Source organism: Dasypus novemcinctus, chromosome 2, assembly GCF_030445035.2.
Source record: "Dasypus novemcinctus isolate mDasNov1 chromosome 2, mDasNov1.1.hap2, whole genome shotgun sequence".
NCBI classification, from domain to species: Eukaryota; Metazoa; Chordata; class Mammalia; order Cingulata; family Dasypodidae; genus Dasypus; species Dasypus novemcinctus.
This window is the reverse complement of record NC_080674.1, coordinates 112,504,959-112,525,007: the sequence shown is the minus strand read 5'-3', so window position 1 is coordinate 112,525,007 and position 20,049 is coordinate 112,504,959. Positions and strand designations below refer to the sequence as shown.

The 20,049-nt window shown below is 37.5% G+C and overlaps 1 protein-coding gene across 1 annotated transcript in view; it reads left to right on the top strand.

Annotated features, from left to right (window-relative positions):
• The window catches only part of FBXL17 (F-box and leucine rich repeat protein 17), a 574,296-nt gene that overhangs the window by 532,464 nt on the left and 21,783 nt on the right, over positions 1-20,049 (top strand). Inside the window, exon 8 of the mRNA XM_004484091.4 lies at positions 16,340-16,482. Within this exon, the coding sequence (XP_004484148.1) occupies positions 16,340-16,482 (143 nt within the window). The remainder of the gene's footprint in view (positions 1-16,339; positions 16,483-20,049) is intronic.

The following is a 20,049-nucleotide window of genomic DNA, read 5'->3' as shown; positions in this document are numbered from 1 at the left end:
TTTAAAATATTCTCTTCACCCATATGGACTCCCCTAAATTTAGGGTCTCTAGTACAGGAACCAGAATAAGTAAAAAATACAAATGTTTAATTTTTACGTTTAATTACAATTTTCTTACCCTTGATGCCAAATTGTTCTGTTTTTATCTGCCTTTCATTTTTGCTTTTACAGACAGGGTATGTAACACATGCACATGTAAAGAGATTGACCTTTCTTTTAATTATATACTTCATTCAGCCACAGAGGAAGCAATTTTTAATGAATGTCTAAAACTAGGAACAATTAAGAAAGGCTATAGATTTCCCATGCTCTTTCTTTCTCACCAATTAAAATGGCTGATAAACCCCATGCATTTATTTATCTTTTCTCCTAAAATCATGTTAAAATGACATTTAAAAAAAGAAAACTTTTAAAAAGTAGAATAGAAAAGGAGATCGAGAATGGGAGATTTTAACACATTATAAGAAAACAAATTAGAAGGAGGACTGGTATCTGTCTTAATAAAACAGAAGAACTCATAACCTAAATTCCTTCAGAGAGAGAGCCCATGAGAAATGAGTTTGTTGGTCCCACAGACCCTCTGCAAAGCTGGGCTCTTGGAGGCATCGGATAACTGAGAAATTCAGGATGATAGAACCAAAGATTCTTAGATGACTAGACTTGGAGAAGTGCTTTCAACATAAAAGAGAGATATGAAAACAAACAGAAATGTGAGGCCCATAGGAGACAAACAATGCAGATAGCAGGAAAAAACATAAATTGTAAGTATTATCCTCTAAGATTAAAAAAAAAAAAAAATTGCATCCTTGAAAAAAATAAAAGAACAGCTTGCTATATAAAAGAAAGAAGGATGAGTTTCCAGATTGGATGGGCCCGCCAAATGTCCAGCATCATGAATGAAAATAGATCCACATCAAGGCATGTCATCATCAAATTTGAGATTGCCAAGGATAAAAAGGAAATCTAACAGTTACCCAAGAAAAAAAGACAGGATCGCTGCTACAGACCAGAAATAAGAATGGCTTCAAATCTCTTAAAAGCAGTAGGGGAAGCTAGAAGAAAAAAAAAAAGAAACACTGCTTTCGAATTTCTGAGGAGAAATGGTTTTCATCTTAGAAGTCTGTATACACTGCCTGACTATGTATTAAGTGTGAAAGTAAAGATGCCTTTAGTCATTTAAGGGCTCAAATTTTATCCCCCCATGAATCCTTGAGAAAATGTGTTTCATCACAAAATTGAATAAACCATGATAGGAAAAGACATGAGAGCCAAAGAAGAGCTAGAAAGGGAAGTCCTAGGATGTCTGTGCACCGATTCCAATATGCAGAAGAAAGTTACAGAAGGATGCTTACCATATCTTAATAAAGGTATTTCTGGATGGTGGGGGGATGTGGAGTAATTTTTAAATATCTTCTTTTCTACCATGCTTTATGGTATAATTTTTACAGTGAGTTTGCTCCATTTTTACAAAATCAATCAGGGTCATTGTGTGAAAAAAAAATTAAAAAGATATCATGGGAAACTGAATTAAGTTATTTTAATTTGACTGCTGAGTACATTGAAGTATGGATATTTCAATAATATCTCCCAACTAAACAAATGTTTATTAAGTGAGACATATTCATATTTTCTACCAGTGTGATTCTTTCATCTGGGCATTGTTGAGAACTCTTTAGGCTATAACCGAATTGTCATATATATAGTTTTGTGTATCAGTGAAGATTCTTTGGTTTCAAGTAACTGAAAGCAAAGGAGGCTGTCTTAGATTAAAAAAACAACAAAAAACAAAGAAATATACTGGAAGAAAATGGGATAACTCCCTAAATCAAAATAAAGCCTTCATTTGTAGACCTTGCAAAGGAGAAGAACAGAGGATCGGTTCTATCTGCTTCTTCCTAAGGCATTCCAGGCAGGACTCAGAAATCTGTGAATGAGTATGTTTAATCAAGTTTGGGACACAGGCACACCCCCAGTCTGGAGAAGGCAGGGAACCTTTGATTACAGTCCCCAAACTGCATCTATGGAAAGGAGAATTGAGGGTTTGTTACCAGAAGGTGGGAGAAGATATCAGGCAAATAAAAACTGCCAATGTCCCCCATCTTTCCTCACTTAAATTTGCAGTAAAATAAGCTTCTTCCCTACTCAGTATGCCTCTAGAGGAATTTGTTGATTTAGCTTCTTTATCAGATCTGTTCCTTCATTCTTTTCAAAGTAATTATAGGCTGCTTCTTCCTGTCTCACGACACTGATTATTAGCTAAAGTTAATCCATCAGCTGGATATAGGTGAAACACCTTTAGCTATCTTTCAGGAAAAGCTTAGTAAATTATTTGTCATTCTCCAACCCAAGAAATGTTCTTCTTGTAAGTAAAAGTTTATTAGATACTGTGAGAGGTCTTTGAGTTCAGCCATTTTCTGTCCTAGCTATAATTAGAAAGCTAGACAAATTATATCAACTCCAAGGGAAAAAATCCACGCACTTACTCTTTTTAATAAATCCAATTTACTCTATTTGCTTGGTATTAACAACTGTTAATGTTGTGTCCAAATTCCCTTCCTTCCTCTTTGAAAAGAACTATATAACTACAGCCAGTATGTACAAATGGATAGTTAATTACTCGGCACAGAGGGTTATGTGATTCATCACTGCAATGTGAAAGTGAATGTTGCCAATTGTCAGCTTTTTCCAAACTACACTGTAGTATATGGTTTATGTCCCAAGCAATGGTGGCAAAGCTCCAGAAATACTACCTAGATGTCAGGGACTCATTAAACTGATCAGTCTGTAGTCCTTCATCAGTGATTGCCAAAACTGGCTAAGTATCAAAATCACTTGGCAACATTAAAAAAAAGAGAAACACAAAGCATCCTGATATCCACCCTCAGACCTAAATTTCTGAATTGTGGCAGGGACAGATTCAGAATTTTGTGGAGACTAAGGTTCTTACAAATTGGGGACTTTTGTTTTAAAAAAAAAAAGGGAATATAGAATTATATTATTTTTGCAGATTTTACAAAAATATATTACCAGGTAAATACATTTATAGGATCAGGTCCTTGTAATGGATTCATGTAAGTAAGAGACCCTGAATCTTAACCTTCATTGGCTTCAAGGTAAATCTACCCCGGGGTAGGGCCTAGGGATGTGTGTTTGTGTGTCTTATGTGTGTGTGTATGTGTGTACACATGTGCATATGTACTTTTGTACATGAGCATATTCAGGTGAGCGTATTCAGAACTGGAACTCTTCCTATCTTAGCATCTGTACTACTTGCTCTGTACACCTCTTTTTTTTTTTCTTTTGGTATCATTCCTTTCCCTCTCTTCTTTATTACCTCCTCCTGTGCTCTTTATTTTTCCACTTCCCATTCTTTTGTTTTTTTCCTAATTTTTATTGGTGCCTAGCCCTGTCAATGATACCAGCAAGACCCATTACCTTTTTAGGGGGTTGCTGGACTTTGTGAAAGGGAGACAGATTTAAGAGAGCAAACCAGCGATGGCATGGGGCAGTTGCTGTGAAGATAATGGAGAAAATTGAAAACAAAACAATAGAGAAATTTTAGTGTTCTCTACATTTTAATTCATTTCTCCACTAAACCTTCAGAATTCAAACTGAAATACTTTGGATTCCATGTTTTTATTCCTTTTGCCTTTCATATGGCAGAAGTGCCCCTAAGCCAAAGTTATTGCAAGTATCCAGGCTAAACCATATTTCAGACAACAGCCCGAGTGTTCTGCTGTGGTTATAGTTTAAGAGGAATAACTGAACTAAATACTTCTGGTGTTTAATTTTAGCTTGTAAACAGCTTTATGCTTTTTTCATAAAATTTCATTTGATTTTAGGCATTGAAATTTGATACCCATAAATATGTTTGTCCCTTTTCCTTGAGGAGCACTGAGTCAGAGAGAAAATCCAGAATAAGAAATCTCACGTTCTTGGATTTACTCTGGTAAAATTAAGTAATCTGTTCAGTATTGCCTTTTAAAAAAACTGATTTTTGCTTCCTTTGTAAAAGTAAAACATGTCTAGTATAGAAATTTGTTGATGTACGAAAACTTATAAGGAAAAAAATGCATCACTTACAGTATTCCCAACCAAAGACAGCTATAGTCATCACAGTTACTGACATATTGTAGCTACTCAATAAATATTTTTTAGAGTAAAAGAATGAGTGAGTGTGAACTCTAGAGAATACAAACTAGACCCTGTTCTGAATTCCCCCCCTAAGAGCTTCTTATTGTGATATCTAACTGCACATTTTTAAATAAGCATATGTTGAAGTAAAGGCTCTATGCTAGAAAAGACAACACAAAGATGAATAAGGGTGCTCTTTGCCCCTCTCAGTGGAGTTTATATCCAGTAGAGGAAACCAATATATCCTACCAATACAAGGACACTTTGACACACAAGGACACAAACAGCAGCTTTGTAAAATTCCATATAGGTAATTTCTTTCAAATCTAAGTGCCAAGAAAAGATTTCTTTTCTCTTGACATCCATGACTCCTCTGTTTCTTACAGATTCCATAGCCAATCCATCAGCAATTACTGTTGGCCCTATCTTTAAAATCTATCCAAAATTCAGTCTTTTCTTTCCATCTCTCACAGGCATCCCTGGGCCATGCCACAATCACTTCTTGCCTGGTTAATTGCAGTAGTTACTAATTGTTCTCTCTGCTTCTGTTCTTGCTCCTTACAGTCTTTTCTCAACCCTGAAGCCAAACCACTCCTTCATATCACTCCTTTGCCCCACATTCTCCAGTAGATTCCCATTTATTTAGAGTGAAAGCCAGTCTCTTTAAAATGGCCTACAAGATGTTGTTTTCCACCCCTTTTTCTATTGTCTGCTTGATCTCACCTCAGTTCCTCTATCCTTTGCTTCCTATCTGATTCTAGAACAAAGCAACCTTACCACCTCATGGTCTTTGTACTTGCTTCCCTCTGGCTGGAATGCTCTTACCTTAGGTATCTGTTTGGCTTGTTTCCCGCTCTCTCAGGTATTTGGTCAAATATCATCTTTTCTATGAAACCTTCCCTGATCGCCCTAATTTCATTGCAATTCTTCCACCCCACTCCCTGTTTAATTTTTTCCAAAGCATTATCACCATTTGGCAAACCGTGTATTCTAATTACTTTTAAATTGTATTTAGAGTATCAGCTCCTAAAACATTACCTTGGTCCATAGTAGGTTCTCAATTCGTATTTGTTGAATATGAGAACAGATAATCTATCCACACTTCTGATATGATTCCTCCCTCTTCCAATCATTTCCTTCTCTTCAGTATCAGGATAGTTTTACATTTAACAATCAGCATGACCACACACACATATGCTGTCCCCATCTTTGGTAGCCTTTAAGTGGACACTGAAATTGCATCCTACTCTGTTGCACAGTGGGTCAACATTTGATATCTGGCACCTGCTTGAAACTGATGTTCTGACTTCACTGTGAGCTGGAAAATTCAGATCAAAAAGGTGGACAAGACAAATATATAAGAGTGTCACTAATGTACTTTTCCATATTTACAAACCAGCATAAGAGTTTATGGCCAGTTTAAACCCAGAGTTTGCTTCTTATAAAGTGAGGAAATCTAATATAATTTGGGGATTTTGAAAAGGATGCATAAATCTTTGATAAATAATATGTGTATTTATGCAGGCTGTAATAAAAAAAGAATCACTGGGAAGCGGACTTGGCCCAGTGGATAGGGCATCCGTCTACCACAAGGGAGGTCCGCGGTTCAAACCCCAGGCCTTCTTGACCTGTGTGGAGCTGGCCCACGTGCAGTGCTGATGTGAGCAAGGAGAGCCGCCCAGCACAAAAGGAAGTTCAGCCTGCCCAGGAATGGTGCCGCACACACAGAGAGCTGACACACAAGATAACACAACAACAAAAAAAGAAACACAGATTCCGGTGCCACTGACAACAGAAGCAGACAAAGAAGAACACACAACAAATGGACACAGAGAGCAGACAACGGGGGGGGGGGGGGGGGGGGGGACAGAAAAATAAACAAACAAATAAATCTTTAAAAAAAAAGAATCACTGAACCAGGGACTTTGAGTTCTTGACTAATGTTAGAACTTGCTTTTTTTCCTTCCTCATCCTGAATCCTAAAATGGGGATTGTCAGGGGAATCTAACATTTTACTCAAAGAGATGGTTACCACCCAACATGGCACCATTGAAAACCAAAGCAGTGGATCAGATTCTTGTTAAATGTAGGTTAGTTCTAAATATGCCCCTTGTTCATTACAGTTTTGGAAGTCACATAATCTGAAGTAGTTCCTACATGCATGATCATATTTGTGAACTTTCCACTTGTAAAATCAAAAGAAATAAGGGATAAAAGGAAAGAGTACTTCTTGCTCCAGATGCATTAGAAGGCCTTTTAAAAAATAAATCCTATTCTTGAACTTTTTTACCAACTTGCTTATCTCATAGGAAAGAAAGCAGATGCAGCCTATAAATAGTGCTTACATTTCCATTTTTAGGATGTGTAGGGCAGAAGAGTCACTTCCAAGAAAGGTCAAGGGCCACAGCCAGTTTGTTCCCTTTATGAGTCAGACAATACTTGTGTGTTGCTATTCTGAACTCAGTAAGCAGAGTTATGGAAAATGAACGCCCCTACTTGCAGCATCGAAGTTTTCACTCTAATCTTTTTTTTTTAAAGATATATTTATTTATTTCTCTCCCCTTCCTCCCCCACCAGTTGTCTGTTCTCTGTGTCCCTTTTGCTGTGTGTTCTTGTTTTTGTCTGCTTCTGTTGTTGTCAGCGGCATGGGAATCTGTTTCTTTTTGTTGCATCGTCTTGCTGCATCAGCTCTCCTTGTGTGCGGCGCCATTCTTGGGCAGGCTGCTCTTTTCTTTCGCGCTGGGCGGCTCTCTGTATGGGGTGCACTCCTTGCGTGTGGGGCTCCCCTACACGGAGGATACCCCTGCCTGGCATGGCCCTCCTTGTGCGCATCAGCACTGCACATGGGCCAGCGCCACATGGGTCCAGAGGTTTGAACTGCGGACCTCCCATGTGGTAGGCGGATGCCCTATCCATTGTGCCAAGTCCGCTTCCCTCTAATCTTAACTACAGTTGTTTGGTACCCTTTGTATTATATTTATTTTTCACCTGATTTTCAGAGACTCAGAATTTCTAAATAAAGTTTACTCCAGTCTGAAATTTCCATAGTTTGAGCACTTGAAAAGTTTTCTATACCTTTTTTTCCTTTTATTTTCTCTCTTATTTTAAGTTTCATGTCTCCAGAGGGTAGACTGAGTTCTTTTACTGGTACTTTCCTTCAAATTATATGGAAAATTATCTGTTGTTTAGAAAGTTATTGTTTGCCATAGTCTGATAACAGAAGAATTATCTTTGAGCCCTCTCTTCTATATCAATTTAGTGTGTAGATATTTTTTTAAAATATACTTTCTATTTATTTTTAGAGATATATAGATTACATAAAATCTTACATAAAAAATATAAGAGATTCCCATATGCCCCACTCCCACACTTCCCACTTTTCCCACATCAGCAACTTCTTTCATTAGTGTAGCATTCATTGCAATTGATGAACACATTTTGGAGCCTTGCCACACAGCATGGATTATAGTTTATATTGTAGTTTACACTCTCTTCCACTCCATTCTCCAGGTTATGGCAGGATATAGAATGCCCTATATCTGTCTTTTGAACATATTTGTTGTGGGAGACACAATTTAACCAACAATCCCAAAGATTCCCACCTCCTGGTGTATACACCCTGTATAACCCCTCTCCTTGAGTATGGGAAAAACCTGTGAATATGATGGGATTGTCACTTCCATGATTATGTTACAGAACATAAGACTCAGTTTTTGCAGATTAGAGAGATCTCCTACTGGCTTTGAATATGTAAGCTGCAATGTTTTTGAGAAGGCCATATAGTTAGACATGAGGATAGCCCTAGGAGCTATAAGTGACCCCTGACCAACGAGGAGCAAAAAAAAACCCAGTTGTTTTCAGCATCTTCTTATTTGTGTGTGTGTATGCCCATTACTTATTTTACTCACATCCCTTCCTTACCCCATGGTTATTGCTGAAGCAGGGATGGCCAAGAATACCACTTCATTCTTGTTTTGGGAGCACTGCTAGGTGAGAACTCTCCAATCTCCACCTAAATGTCTTCTCTGTAAGGTCTGTGCTACTTCAGTACTTCAGTCAAGTTCTTAGGCTGGGAAAAATGTATACATTAAGACATCAGGCAAAGCTCTCTCCCTGAAGGTTGGCTGCTACGTGGAATGGCACAATGACAGCTCAGCTGATCTCTGCCTTGTCCGCCAAGCTCACTTTCCCCCAAAGTAGTGAGCAATCAAGCACAGCTGTGGTTAGGCCAGTCTCTGCTTTCTCCTCCAGACTTATTTTCTCCCTTAGCTCAGCTGTGGATGATCAGGCACATCAGTGTCCATTCATCTCTTCTGTCTCCTCTGAGCCTCATCAACTCAGCTTCAGGCTGCTCCATCTGTCTCTTTTCTCTCTCCCAGGTTTGTCAACATCTGGGGTCTTCTCTCTGTGTGCAGCTTTCTTCTGTGTCTAGTGTGTAGATATTCATCACATATGTGTAAGGAAGCAACACCATGCTAAGGAAAAAAATGACACCATGGAAAGATGCACAATATCATTAGTCCTTAGGGAAATAAAAATTAAAACCCACGATGAGGTACCACCACACACCCACTAAGAATGACTAGAATCAGACAGACAGACAATACCAAGTATTGGTAAGAATGTGGAGAAACTGGAACACCATTCCATGGCTAGTAGGAATGTAAAATGGTACAGCCACTTTGGAAAATGTTTCAACAGTTTCTTATAAGGTTAAACACACATTCATAATGCATTCCATCAGTCCCACTCATAGGTGTTTACAAAAGTGAAATGAAAACATATGTCTGCACAACGACTTGTGTGTTTATGTTCATAGAATTATTCATAATGGCCAAAAGTGGAAACAACTTACATGTCCAGCTACAGGAGAATGGAATGTTATAAGCATTGAGAATGAATAAACGACCATTATACATAACATGGATGACTCTTACCAAAAACCCAGAAAGGAGAGTGTTTGGTGTTTGATTCTGTTTACATAAAGTTCAAAACAGAACAATAATCTGTGGTGACTAGAAGTCAGGATAGTTGGTTATCTTTGTTAGAGGGAGAGCAGTGACTGGTGTAGGGGACAAGGGGGTTTCCTGAGTGCCCGTCATTCTTCTAGTTTGCAAAGCTGCTCAAAGCAGAAGCCATAAAATGGGTTGACTTTTAACAATGGGAATTTACTAGCTTACAGACTTACAGTTTTGAGACTGAGAAAAATGTCCAAATCAAGGCATCAAGTGATGCTTTCTTTCTGAAGACTGACTGCCAGTGATCCTCAGCTGCTTAAGGCACGTAGCGGCATCTTCTGTTCTCTCCCTTCTTTTCCAGGTTTCATTGCTTTCAGCTTTTTGCTTCCCTGCCTTTCTCTCTCTTTTTCATTGTATTTATCCCATTTATAAAGGACTCCAGTAAGAGGATTGAGACCTACCCTGGGCCATGCCTTAACTGAGGTAACCTATTCAAAACATCCTACTTACTCACAAGAATGGATTAGCTTTAAGAACATGATTTCTTGGGGGTTACATACAGTGTCAAACCACCACAGTTATTTCCTGTTTCTCAATCTGGCTACTTTTACACAGCTTAATTTTGTTAAAATATGTCAAGGTGCATCCTTAGGGTTTGTGCAATTTTCTACATTTATGTTATACTTCAAAATGAGTGAAAATCATAACAAATGAGTGATATTTGATTTTCAGAGATTCAGAGGTTCTAATTAAGCATACTCCGCATTTGCTGCTTCAAAGACTTTACAATTTAATGGGAAGACAGACATGTTGGTAAATAACTCTAATATGCTGCATTAGAAATATAAAATAAGTGCAATTAAGTGAAGGAAAATATTTATAAAATAAGGAAAAATATCATTGGGTGATATTTTTCTTTTTTTTTTAAAGCATGGGCATATAGGCATTTTATTTTTATTTATTTTTTAAAGATTTTTTAAAAATTTATTCACACACACACAACCGTTGTCTGCTCTCTGTGTCCATTCATTTTGTGTTCTTCTTTGTCTGCTTACGTTCTTGTCAGTGGCACCAGGATTCTGTGTCTCTTTTTTGTTGCATCATCTTGCTGCGCCAGCTCTCCATGTGTGTGGCACCACTCCTGGGCAGGCTGCGCTTTTTTTGCAGTGGGTAGCTCTCCTTGAGGAGCACATTCCTTGCATGTGGGGTTCCCCTATGCGGGGGACACACCTGCATGGCACGGCACTCCTTATGTGCATCAACACTATGCATGGGCCAGCTCACCACACGGGTCAGGAGGCCCTCCTTGGATTTGAACCCTGGACCTCCTATGTGGTAGGTGGATGCTCTATCAGTTGAGCGAAATCCACTTCCCACGGGTGATATTTTTCAATGTTGGGTTTGCTACATAATAATAGGAAGAATATAATTTATAAAATTGTAAGGAAAGGACAAAATAGAAATAAAGAGATCAAGTAGTAGTGGATTATATGCAAAAATTCACTGCTGTTTGAGAGACAGAATTGTTTTAAAATGTCAAAGAACTTTGTGTATAGGCTATTTATATGCTTACAAGTGTATTCTCTTGTTTTTAGTTGATTGACTTTGCCCAAGTAATAGGTTATTCATTTCCAGTGGTTCTACACCCTGGCTGCACATGGGGATCAGAGGAGCTTTAATAGCTTCTCCTGAATTAGAATCTCCAGGGGTGGGTCTCAGGCATCTGAACTTTTACAAGGTGCCTGTGAGTCTCCAGAATAACCAGGCTTAGAAACCACTGTTCTCCCTGTGGGGGTACAGGGTGCCTTCACAGGGACCACTGACATAGCAACACGTATTTCTGAATGTGTCATTTCTTTGTTTTTGGAGCTTCTATGTGTCTACAAAGAAGAATACTTTTCATATTTATCTCTTTGGAAATGTGCCAAGAAATTTCTTTACAAATGACTTTTATCCAGGTATTACATGAAAAATGTTAATCTTACTATTAAAATTTAACCCTAATTCTTTCAAGCACTATGCCATTTCTTCTGATTTTATTATAGGTATATAGCTCCATAGTGGAAGATAGAACTGGGAAGGACAAAATGTCACATGCAGGTCACTTGTTAGTATACTTGTATAATAGATGGCATTTGCTCCCATGAGAAAAAAATATGTTTTTCAGTTCTAACATTTATATATCATATATTTCAGTATGAAAGGAATACCTGTTTCACTTAGAAAATTTCAGTCCTTTATTTAAGTTTATTCGTTTGTTAACTATTCTAGTTTATCCATGCTTTTACTTTTTTTGAAAAAAAATCAGAATTACAGAAAAGTTGCAAAAATGCTACAGAAAGTACTTCACCCAGCTATCCCTAATGTTAACAGCCTACATAACCTTAGTACAATTATGAAGACCAGGAAATTAATATTGAAACAATAATATTAACTAAACTACAGATTTTATTTGAATTTTACCAGTTTTTCCCCTAATTTCTTTATCTGTTATAGGGTCCAGTCCAGGATCCCACATTGTATCTGGTTGTCACTTCTTAGTTTCTGCCAATTTGTGACAGCCCCTCATTCTTTCCTTGTAGACCGTGACCTTAACCCACTTGATGAATACTGATGGGTTATTTTGTAGAATGTTTCTCACTTGGGTTTGTGTGATGTTTTCTTATGATTATTATTCATTTTGGCAAGAGTACCACAGAACTAATCGGGGATTCACAAGGTCTAGATCTGTTATTCCTGGTGATGTTAACCTTGATCACTTGTTAAGGTGGTGGGTGCCTGTTGAATTACTCCACTGTAAAATTATAATTTTTTCCTTTGAAATTGATACATTTCTTTGACATTATTGTTACTGTGGGTTTTGCCTGATAGTATGTTTGTATTTTCTTCATTCTTTCTCTATTACAGAATAACAAATTCTATTCAGAATTCTTCTATAAAGAGAAGCTGACCCTTCTTTCCTAGTTATTTATTTTTTGTTTACTCAGTTATTTTCAATTGCAGTTTGGACTTGTGAATACTTATTTTATGATTTGAATTATAATCCAATGTGATTATTTTATTTTGTGCTCAAATGGTTCTAGCTTTGACCATAGGCAGCTCCTTCTGATTGGCTCCTGTGTCCTTTTGACATGCCCCCATTCCTTAAAAGCACTTCTTTATTTTCTGACATCACATGATATTCCCAACTCATCTTCTTATATTTTCTCTGCCACGGTCCTGGAATCAACCATTTCTCTAAGAAGCCCTGACTCCTTTCTTTGAGGAACAGTATTTAGAAACCAAGATGTGGGGGCAAGTAGCTCCTTGCTGCTGGAGTGCCATTGCTTCTCAGCCCTCTCAGCAGAAATAGAGAGGAAATAGATGTATGTACACTAAGCCATGCATACACACACACCATGGCTTTTTTTCTCTCTTAAAACCGATATGTTCAAACTAATACCTCTGATTCCAATTCAATACCACAAGGTTTATTATAGCTCCCCCCTTTACTTATTTGTAATTTCTCATTATTTACAATCCTAGATTAAACATAAAGTAGTTGCCTTATTGCTAACTCATACCCCTGGGAGAAATAGATTTACTAACTAGAGTACAGTATTAGCTTACAGCCCTTTAATTTTTCACCTGCAGTATCCAGTCAAAATAATGTTTTCCAAAGTCATTTAAATTCATTCTTTTCGTTTCCATCCTATTCTGTGTGGTTATATTATTCATCTGGGTTATGCTATCCATTTGTGATATAATTAGGTTCATTTGTTACTGTTTGTATTCCACTCTGGGCCCCCCACATCCTATTTGGTTTTAATTGTTTATTTGTGGAGGTATGTGAAGCATTACTGTGGTTTAGAGTCATGGCTGTACAAAAAGGGATGCTCCAAGAAGTGTCTCTCCTTCCTCATTCCCTTCCTCCACATCCCATGCCCCCTTTTTTCCACCCCTTTCTCACCTGCCTCCTATAGATAAACAGTCTGTACTTTCTGGTTGGGTCTTCCTCTTCTCTTTTTCCACAAGTGAGCAGATACATGTTTGTTTTCTTTTATTCCCTTCTGTCTTATATGAAAGATGGTAACATACCATATGTTCTTTGTGCTTTGCTTTTTTCACTTGATTTGGAAATCATCCCAAATTAGCTCATAGTGATCTTCCCCCATTTTTTTTACAGTTGCATAATATTCCATGTGTGGATGTAGTGTAGTTTATTCAGCCACTCTCCCATGTATCGATATATAGGTTGTTTCCGTTATTTTGTTATTACAAACAATGTTCCAGTGAATAAGCTTATATAATGTAATTTTTTTATTGTTAAATGTGTATCTCAGAGTAGATTCTTAGAAGTGGATTTTCTTGGTCAAAAGCTTAATGTATGCGCTTTTCTTTGCTACTGCAAATGTATCAGTGTACATTCCCACCAACAATGTATGAGAGTGCTTATTTTTTGATAGCTGCTCTAGCAATATGTGTTGTCATGCTTTTTAATTTTTGTCAGTCTGATGGATGAGAAATACATAATTTATTCCTCAATAAATACCACTGTAATGTGGTAAGCTCAATATATACCGCTGTAATATGTCAACATCACCTAATGAAGGTAGTAATCATACATTCATTTACAGCCTATTAGTCCAGGTATGGGCTACCAAGTTCCTAATCACTGATAGAGCATGGGAAGTTCAGAAACTCTACACAATGATTTCATTTGCCCAGAGCTCTTTATTTTCCAACTCTTTCAAGTCTTTTTATTTTGTGTCGACTGCAACACTGTGGGATGGTTTGGGAGATATCAAATAAATCACTATATGTATGTAGTCCAAAGTCCTTTACACATAGTAACTCATTTGAACCTTAAACCAACCTTTGAAATGGCCTGGAAAAATAGTCAACATCACTGCCCAGGTGAGGAAGTCCAGAAGAGTTAAATGTCATCCAAGGTCAGAAATTTACTAAATAGTGAAGCTAGAACTGAACTTGAGACCATTCCACACTACAGGTTTCACAACTGGTTCATGTCCAACAATGAAAACAATTTCAAGAGCAATATATATTCTGAGAGAGGTAGATTACTTGGTATATATTTTGGAACCCGAGGCATCTATTAGGCCCCCGGTTTTATGGCCATAGCTTCATGATGTCAAGGACTCTGGCTTATTGTAACTTCTATGCATACCCCAATGCCGTAAATAATTGAATAATTATTTCTGGAATGAATGAATTTTGCCACTTCCTTGTACATGTTTTTACTTCAACCACATAATGACCTGCAGAGCTCCTGCTCTTCCACACCTCTTATCTTTACACAGGGTATTTCCTTAGCCTGACAGACTAGCCCTGCCCCCTAGTTTTTCTGGAGAATTCTTAGTCATCTCTCAAGACCTAGCTGATCCCTTCTGAGAGGCCTCTTGAAATCTCTTTCATTGACTCTTCATTTGCTTATGAAACCATCTTTGAAACCTTGTATCATTTGGTTTACTGTTTTCTGAATAGTGCAGGGGGTTTCATGTTCTAGCCTCATGCTTAAAAAACAAAACTAAACACCTACTATGCACAATCTACCGACCTTGTGCTATCTAGCAACTTGCAGTTTGTCATCTTTTGAATCATAGTTGCACTTGGTATTGAAAGGAATTTCTTTTATGTATCTCCTACTTTATTTATCCTAGGAGATCTTTAGGATGTCATACGCAGTGAAGTTTATGACAGTACCAAAAAGACCTGAGATATTGCTCCCACTATGCAAAAGCATTATTAAAACCATGTAAGCAAACCTTAAATAGTTGCAGGTTTTTCTCCCCCACCATCCTCGGAAAACTTTAAATGCCAAAATAGCATGTGCAAAAATGAGAGGATCAGCAAACTGGTGGCATGAAGAACTTTAAAAAAAAAAAGCAAAAGAAAAGAAAACATAAAACCTTCCCCTGTAGTATTTTCTCTGTAAAAAATTGGGGTCGTAATTACTGTTTTTATAAATATTAAATATTTGGCAACCTGAGAGTGCTTTGATACTAAAATGCATGGGTTTACATTTTCTAGTAGGGGGGAAAAAAGCCCAAACACAAATTACAGAGGTAGATCAGCAAAGAGATTTCGCCAAGTGTTCTTTTCTGTAAGCTAGAAGAGTTAACATTTATTTACATGAGTAATTCACTCTGCTATTTTCAGCCTAGTCAGCACTAGCATATTTTGAAAATTTCATCCACCTTTAATGTCACAGAAATAACTCATGCTACCTTAAAATGGGACAATAATTAGCAAACAGTTTCTCTTTCTTTTATTATTTGTGGAATTGTTTTCAGGGTTTTCATTCACAGACAAATGCACCACCAACTTATTCTGGCTGGCGGTTTGAAATCTGTTTTTCTGCTCAGTAAATGTAGAGGTGTGCACATCTATCAGATCAGCAGTCTGTGGAAAAGAGCCACATTCACCAAAGGGTTGCCTTGACAGGATGATGGGTTACGGGGCTTTGCAAGGGAGACTCGTGCACATCTTTGATTGTGGGATAAGCATCTGCACTTTAGGAGTGGTACAGTGCTAAAGGCTGGTGATGTTGTCAGAGTTTTTAGGTGACAGGCTTCATTTTATATGTTAATAGAAGGAAGACTTCTGATATGGTGAGGAAATTCACCATAACAAATGCATTTCCTTTACTGCACTCTAGCATGGTACCAATTAAATTCAACTGTGTATATAATGTACTCTTAATTCCTAACAGTCCTAAGAAGGACCAATGTGAAAAGTACTATTTACTCTTAACATTTTACAAGTCATGAACAGATGGAAAAAATTATGCCAACCAGTAAGGAAATTCACATGCAGTATAACATACCTCAAAATGGTGTTTACATGTTTTTTTCTAAGAAGAAAATTATTAATGTTATCATAGGTAAATTTTAGTTACCACTTGGGGTTTCTTATAATGTTATATGTGTAATCCATTTTAATTTATTTCTTCCACAGATATGAATGTTTGAAAGCACAAGTAACCTTGTAATAGGTAAAACTGATAAATGATTTTGTTCCAATGAAAGGAAAATTATGTAATGATTATTCACTTTGCAAAAGGGTTTGTCATAGGGCAAGCTTTCCTAAAGCATTTCAAATTAAATTTAGTTTACAAAAAAATTCATTTACACGCAAGATTTCAGGAACAAATTTACTGAGGAAATGAGAGAAATAGTCATAATCAACAAGATCCTTTGCTCTCCTAACATTTCGCTTGCTTGCTTTTTCTCTCCCCCTTCTTGCAGCACTGATAGCCATTGGGCGATACAGCATGACAATAGAAACTGTGGATGTTGGATGGTGTAAAGAAATTACAGATCAAGGAGCCACCCTAATAGCGCAAAGCAGCAAGTCTCTGAGATATTTGGGGCTGATGAGATGCGATAAAGTAAGAGTTGTCTATTAAGCTGTTTGTTTTCTATATATCAGCAGTTAATAGCTTGATGTATTCTTTCTCTTTCTCTCTCCATTGCTCGGTATGTATGTGTAGACGTAAACTCCCTAAAAACATATATTGCAACTATGCATTTTAAGATGTCATTTGCAGTTCTCTGTTTAATAATGAATTTTGTGCTTGTGCAGAAAGTAGAAGCAGTCATATACACAGTCAACTTAGCTTTTGATCTCCTATGGATAGATCTTCATTTCAAAATAAAACAAAGTAGCATGGCAAACTGCAATTTGCAGGGTCTAACAGTAAAATTCTGTTCAGAGATCCAAGTTTCCTGCAACAGTAAGGTGGAAAGAACAGTGCCAAATTGTTTTTTCCTAAGTGCACAATTTCAGTATATAACATCTGTGCATTTTGGCCATGTGAGGATAAGGAAGGGCCAGTGAGAGTATATGATGTGTGGGTTTGCCTCTCTCCAGCCTTAAGACGACACTCTTAGCATGTGATGAGAAACAGCCCCAGAGGCGTCCTGAAGGCCTGTGGGACTGGCCTTGAGCACAAGCTTGGAAAATGGCACCACACTTTACATGGGGACCTTTGCAGACTGAGGGGAAAGGTAATAAAAATCTATATTAAACACAGGCACTATACAGCAGCTTTCCCCCATGTCACTTCCATTTCTTTTTCTCTACATCAAGCCTAAGAATTTTTTTTTTCATTATAAAGGGGAAGAAATGGAGATTCAGAAAGACCAAGCACTTTGACCCTAGATCACTCAGCCACGATTTCACCCCAGCTCTTTCCATGTCCAGTACTCTTGGCACAACCGTGGAGGTCCACTTCACCTTTGATACCTGCTTGGAAAGTGCTGGCATCTTTTCCTACTTTACACATGTGTGTTACTTTTACAAATGGTGACTAGGGCTACATTTAGCTAAAGAAAGTGAAACTAAATGTACATACCTCTCAGAGGGCATACATTTCCTAAATGTAGCAAATTGGAAAGGCCCAAATCTCTTGTATGCCCTGTCATTTTCATTAATTTACCTAGTTCTTCTCTCCAAATACTTTAAAAAACTAATTTATAGTAGCCTTTTGCAGTTAGTTAGGTTTAGAGAGATTTTATTATACATTGCAGCCCAGCCTAGAAGGCAGACTTACTTTGTAACTAAGCAACAGCACCGAGACCCTGTGGTTGCAAATCTCCATCAAATCTCACTATTAACAAACCTAACACAGCTACTGAACCAGTCACTTTAAACTGGCTTCTTAAAAACCAAGTTATAAGGGCCACACTAGACAGAATGCTCTAGAAACACTAAACAATGACAGCAGAGCTCCTCAGTTTCTGCCTGAAGCAACTGCTACATGAGTGCTTTCTAACCAATGACACCAGAAAAAAAAAGTAGATGCATTCCAAACATCTTTATATATCAACAACAATTCTAGGAAATCACCGTATTTCTAGGATGTATCTTTAGGTTTTTAGATTTATTAAAATTAGCTCCATCTTCAGAGATAAATTGCAGAAGTTAAATATTCCAGTTAGTTAGAAGATTATTCCAAACATATTTGCTGATCAGCATTTAGCTGTTTAATAAGTTAAGGAATGGGTAATTCTCTATCCAAATTAAAGACTACAAGGAGGTGGGGAGGCTGTTCTGATTAGTGGGATCCCTGAACATTTTAGCCCTTTCCTCAGGCAGTCTCCACATCATCTTTCTCCAACCAGAGCTTTCCTGAGAGCCCCCTGGCTTCAGCGCTTGCCACTTGGGCATAGCCTGCCACAGCGCAGCTGGGCCCAGTCTGTTCTGAGGTCCTTAGGTTCAAGACAACTCTGAACCAAACAGGAACGGTTCCGTGAGGACAGAATAAGCTTCCATACTACATGCATATTGCAAGTAAAGCACATAAAGCCCTGTTTGCTGATTTGAGTAGGATGGAAACCTAGGGTTAAGGAGCTGTTCAGCTTTTAAATTTTGTATTGCTATGCATCTCCATATTTTAAATTATCATCAAAATCTAAAAGAAAGACTTTTGAGTAACAAAGAAAAGAGGTTAATAGTTGAGGACATGGATTTTGGAGCCAGAGTTTGGGTTTGAATCTTGGGAAGTTAATCTCTCAGAGTCTGTTTCCTCCTTTGTAAAATGGGGTTGGTAATAGTAGCTATCCTGTAGAATTGTTGTGAACATGTAAACAAGTTAACATATACAAAGCACTTAGAATAATGCTGTTTATGTAGAAAACTCTCTGTTAATGATTATTCTTATCAACATCCTTAACCTGTATAGTGATATTTGAGTTTCCAAATGAGAAAAAAATTATATTGTCCCACTCACTATTCTATTTTGAAAAGAAATTAGAGAAGAAATAAACTCAGATTAGAGAGATTACCTTTGAACTTTTTCTCACCTAAATTTAAAATTGATTATTGTCTTCTATACAAAGATATCAATAATTACATTTTCTACACCCTTAACAAAGGAAAATTAATACCTCTGTGAGACATTCTATATTTGGAATCAATCTTACTAACCATCTTACTCAGTCACAGTGATGGAAGATTTGCAGTGTGAAATGAGTGATTGAAGATAAAACAGTGCAAATTAATAGGTAAACAAACAAAAACAAAGTAATAAGGTAAGTAAAGGAGAGAAATAGTAATAGAAACAGGAAAGGAGGAATATTTATGTCTAGGGTATAGAAAAGATCCGTTCTCTATCTCAATATTATGATCATCTGTGCCAACAAAGAACTTTAAAAAAAACAATATCAGTTTGGGCCTTTCCCTCCTCTTCTTGTACCTTATCCAACTCTGTTATCACCAATAAAACTTAGTTGGAGTGTTTTTCCCTTTTCCCTGCACACCAAATGAAGCCAAAGGAGAAGGTAAGAAACCTCAGGGATCTACTCGATTGACCCACTTGTCAGGAATGTTGCCATGGGGCTCCTGCACTCAGGAGAGATGGGCTTTATGAGGTCTGCAGGTCCCAGGTGGCGTGCTCTGAGATCCTGTTGTTTTGAGAAATTTTGAAGGCTAGATGTTGTTGTTGTTGTTGTTGTTTGTGTTCAGTCATTTTAATTTGGGGGCTGTTTATGTTTATGTTGGAGGCTATATTTTATCAAACTGGTCCTTTTTTCCTCACTTCAGCCTTTGTGGAATTGCAAAAATTTTAAAAAATACATTTTATTTGATGATGGAAAAGTGTTTTCTTCTCTTTCCCTCTTTCTCTGTCATCTTAGGTAAACAGAACAGACAAGCAGTAAGACACATATACTTTGCAAATGAAAGCAGCATGTATTAGGATTACCAGACAATGTGTAAACTAAACTGCAGTAAATCTGTTTGGCTGCAACATTGACAACTCCTAGGGAATAGACCCCAAGCCATTCAACAAATGCAGCATTCCCCATGCGGTTGTAAAGTTAGGAAGTGCATTAAGAAGCCTCTGTTTGCGTAGCTTTTCTGATTGCTGGGTGGATGAGCATGTTAGAGGCATTACTTTGGGTTTGAAGCTGAGGACCCTTAATCCCCTAAACTTTAGTGCATTGTAAGAACCAAG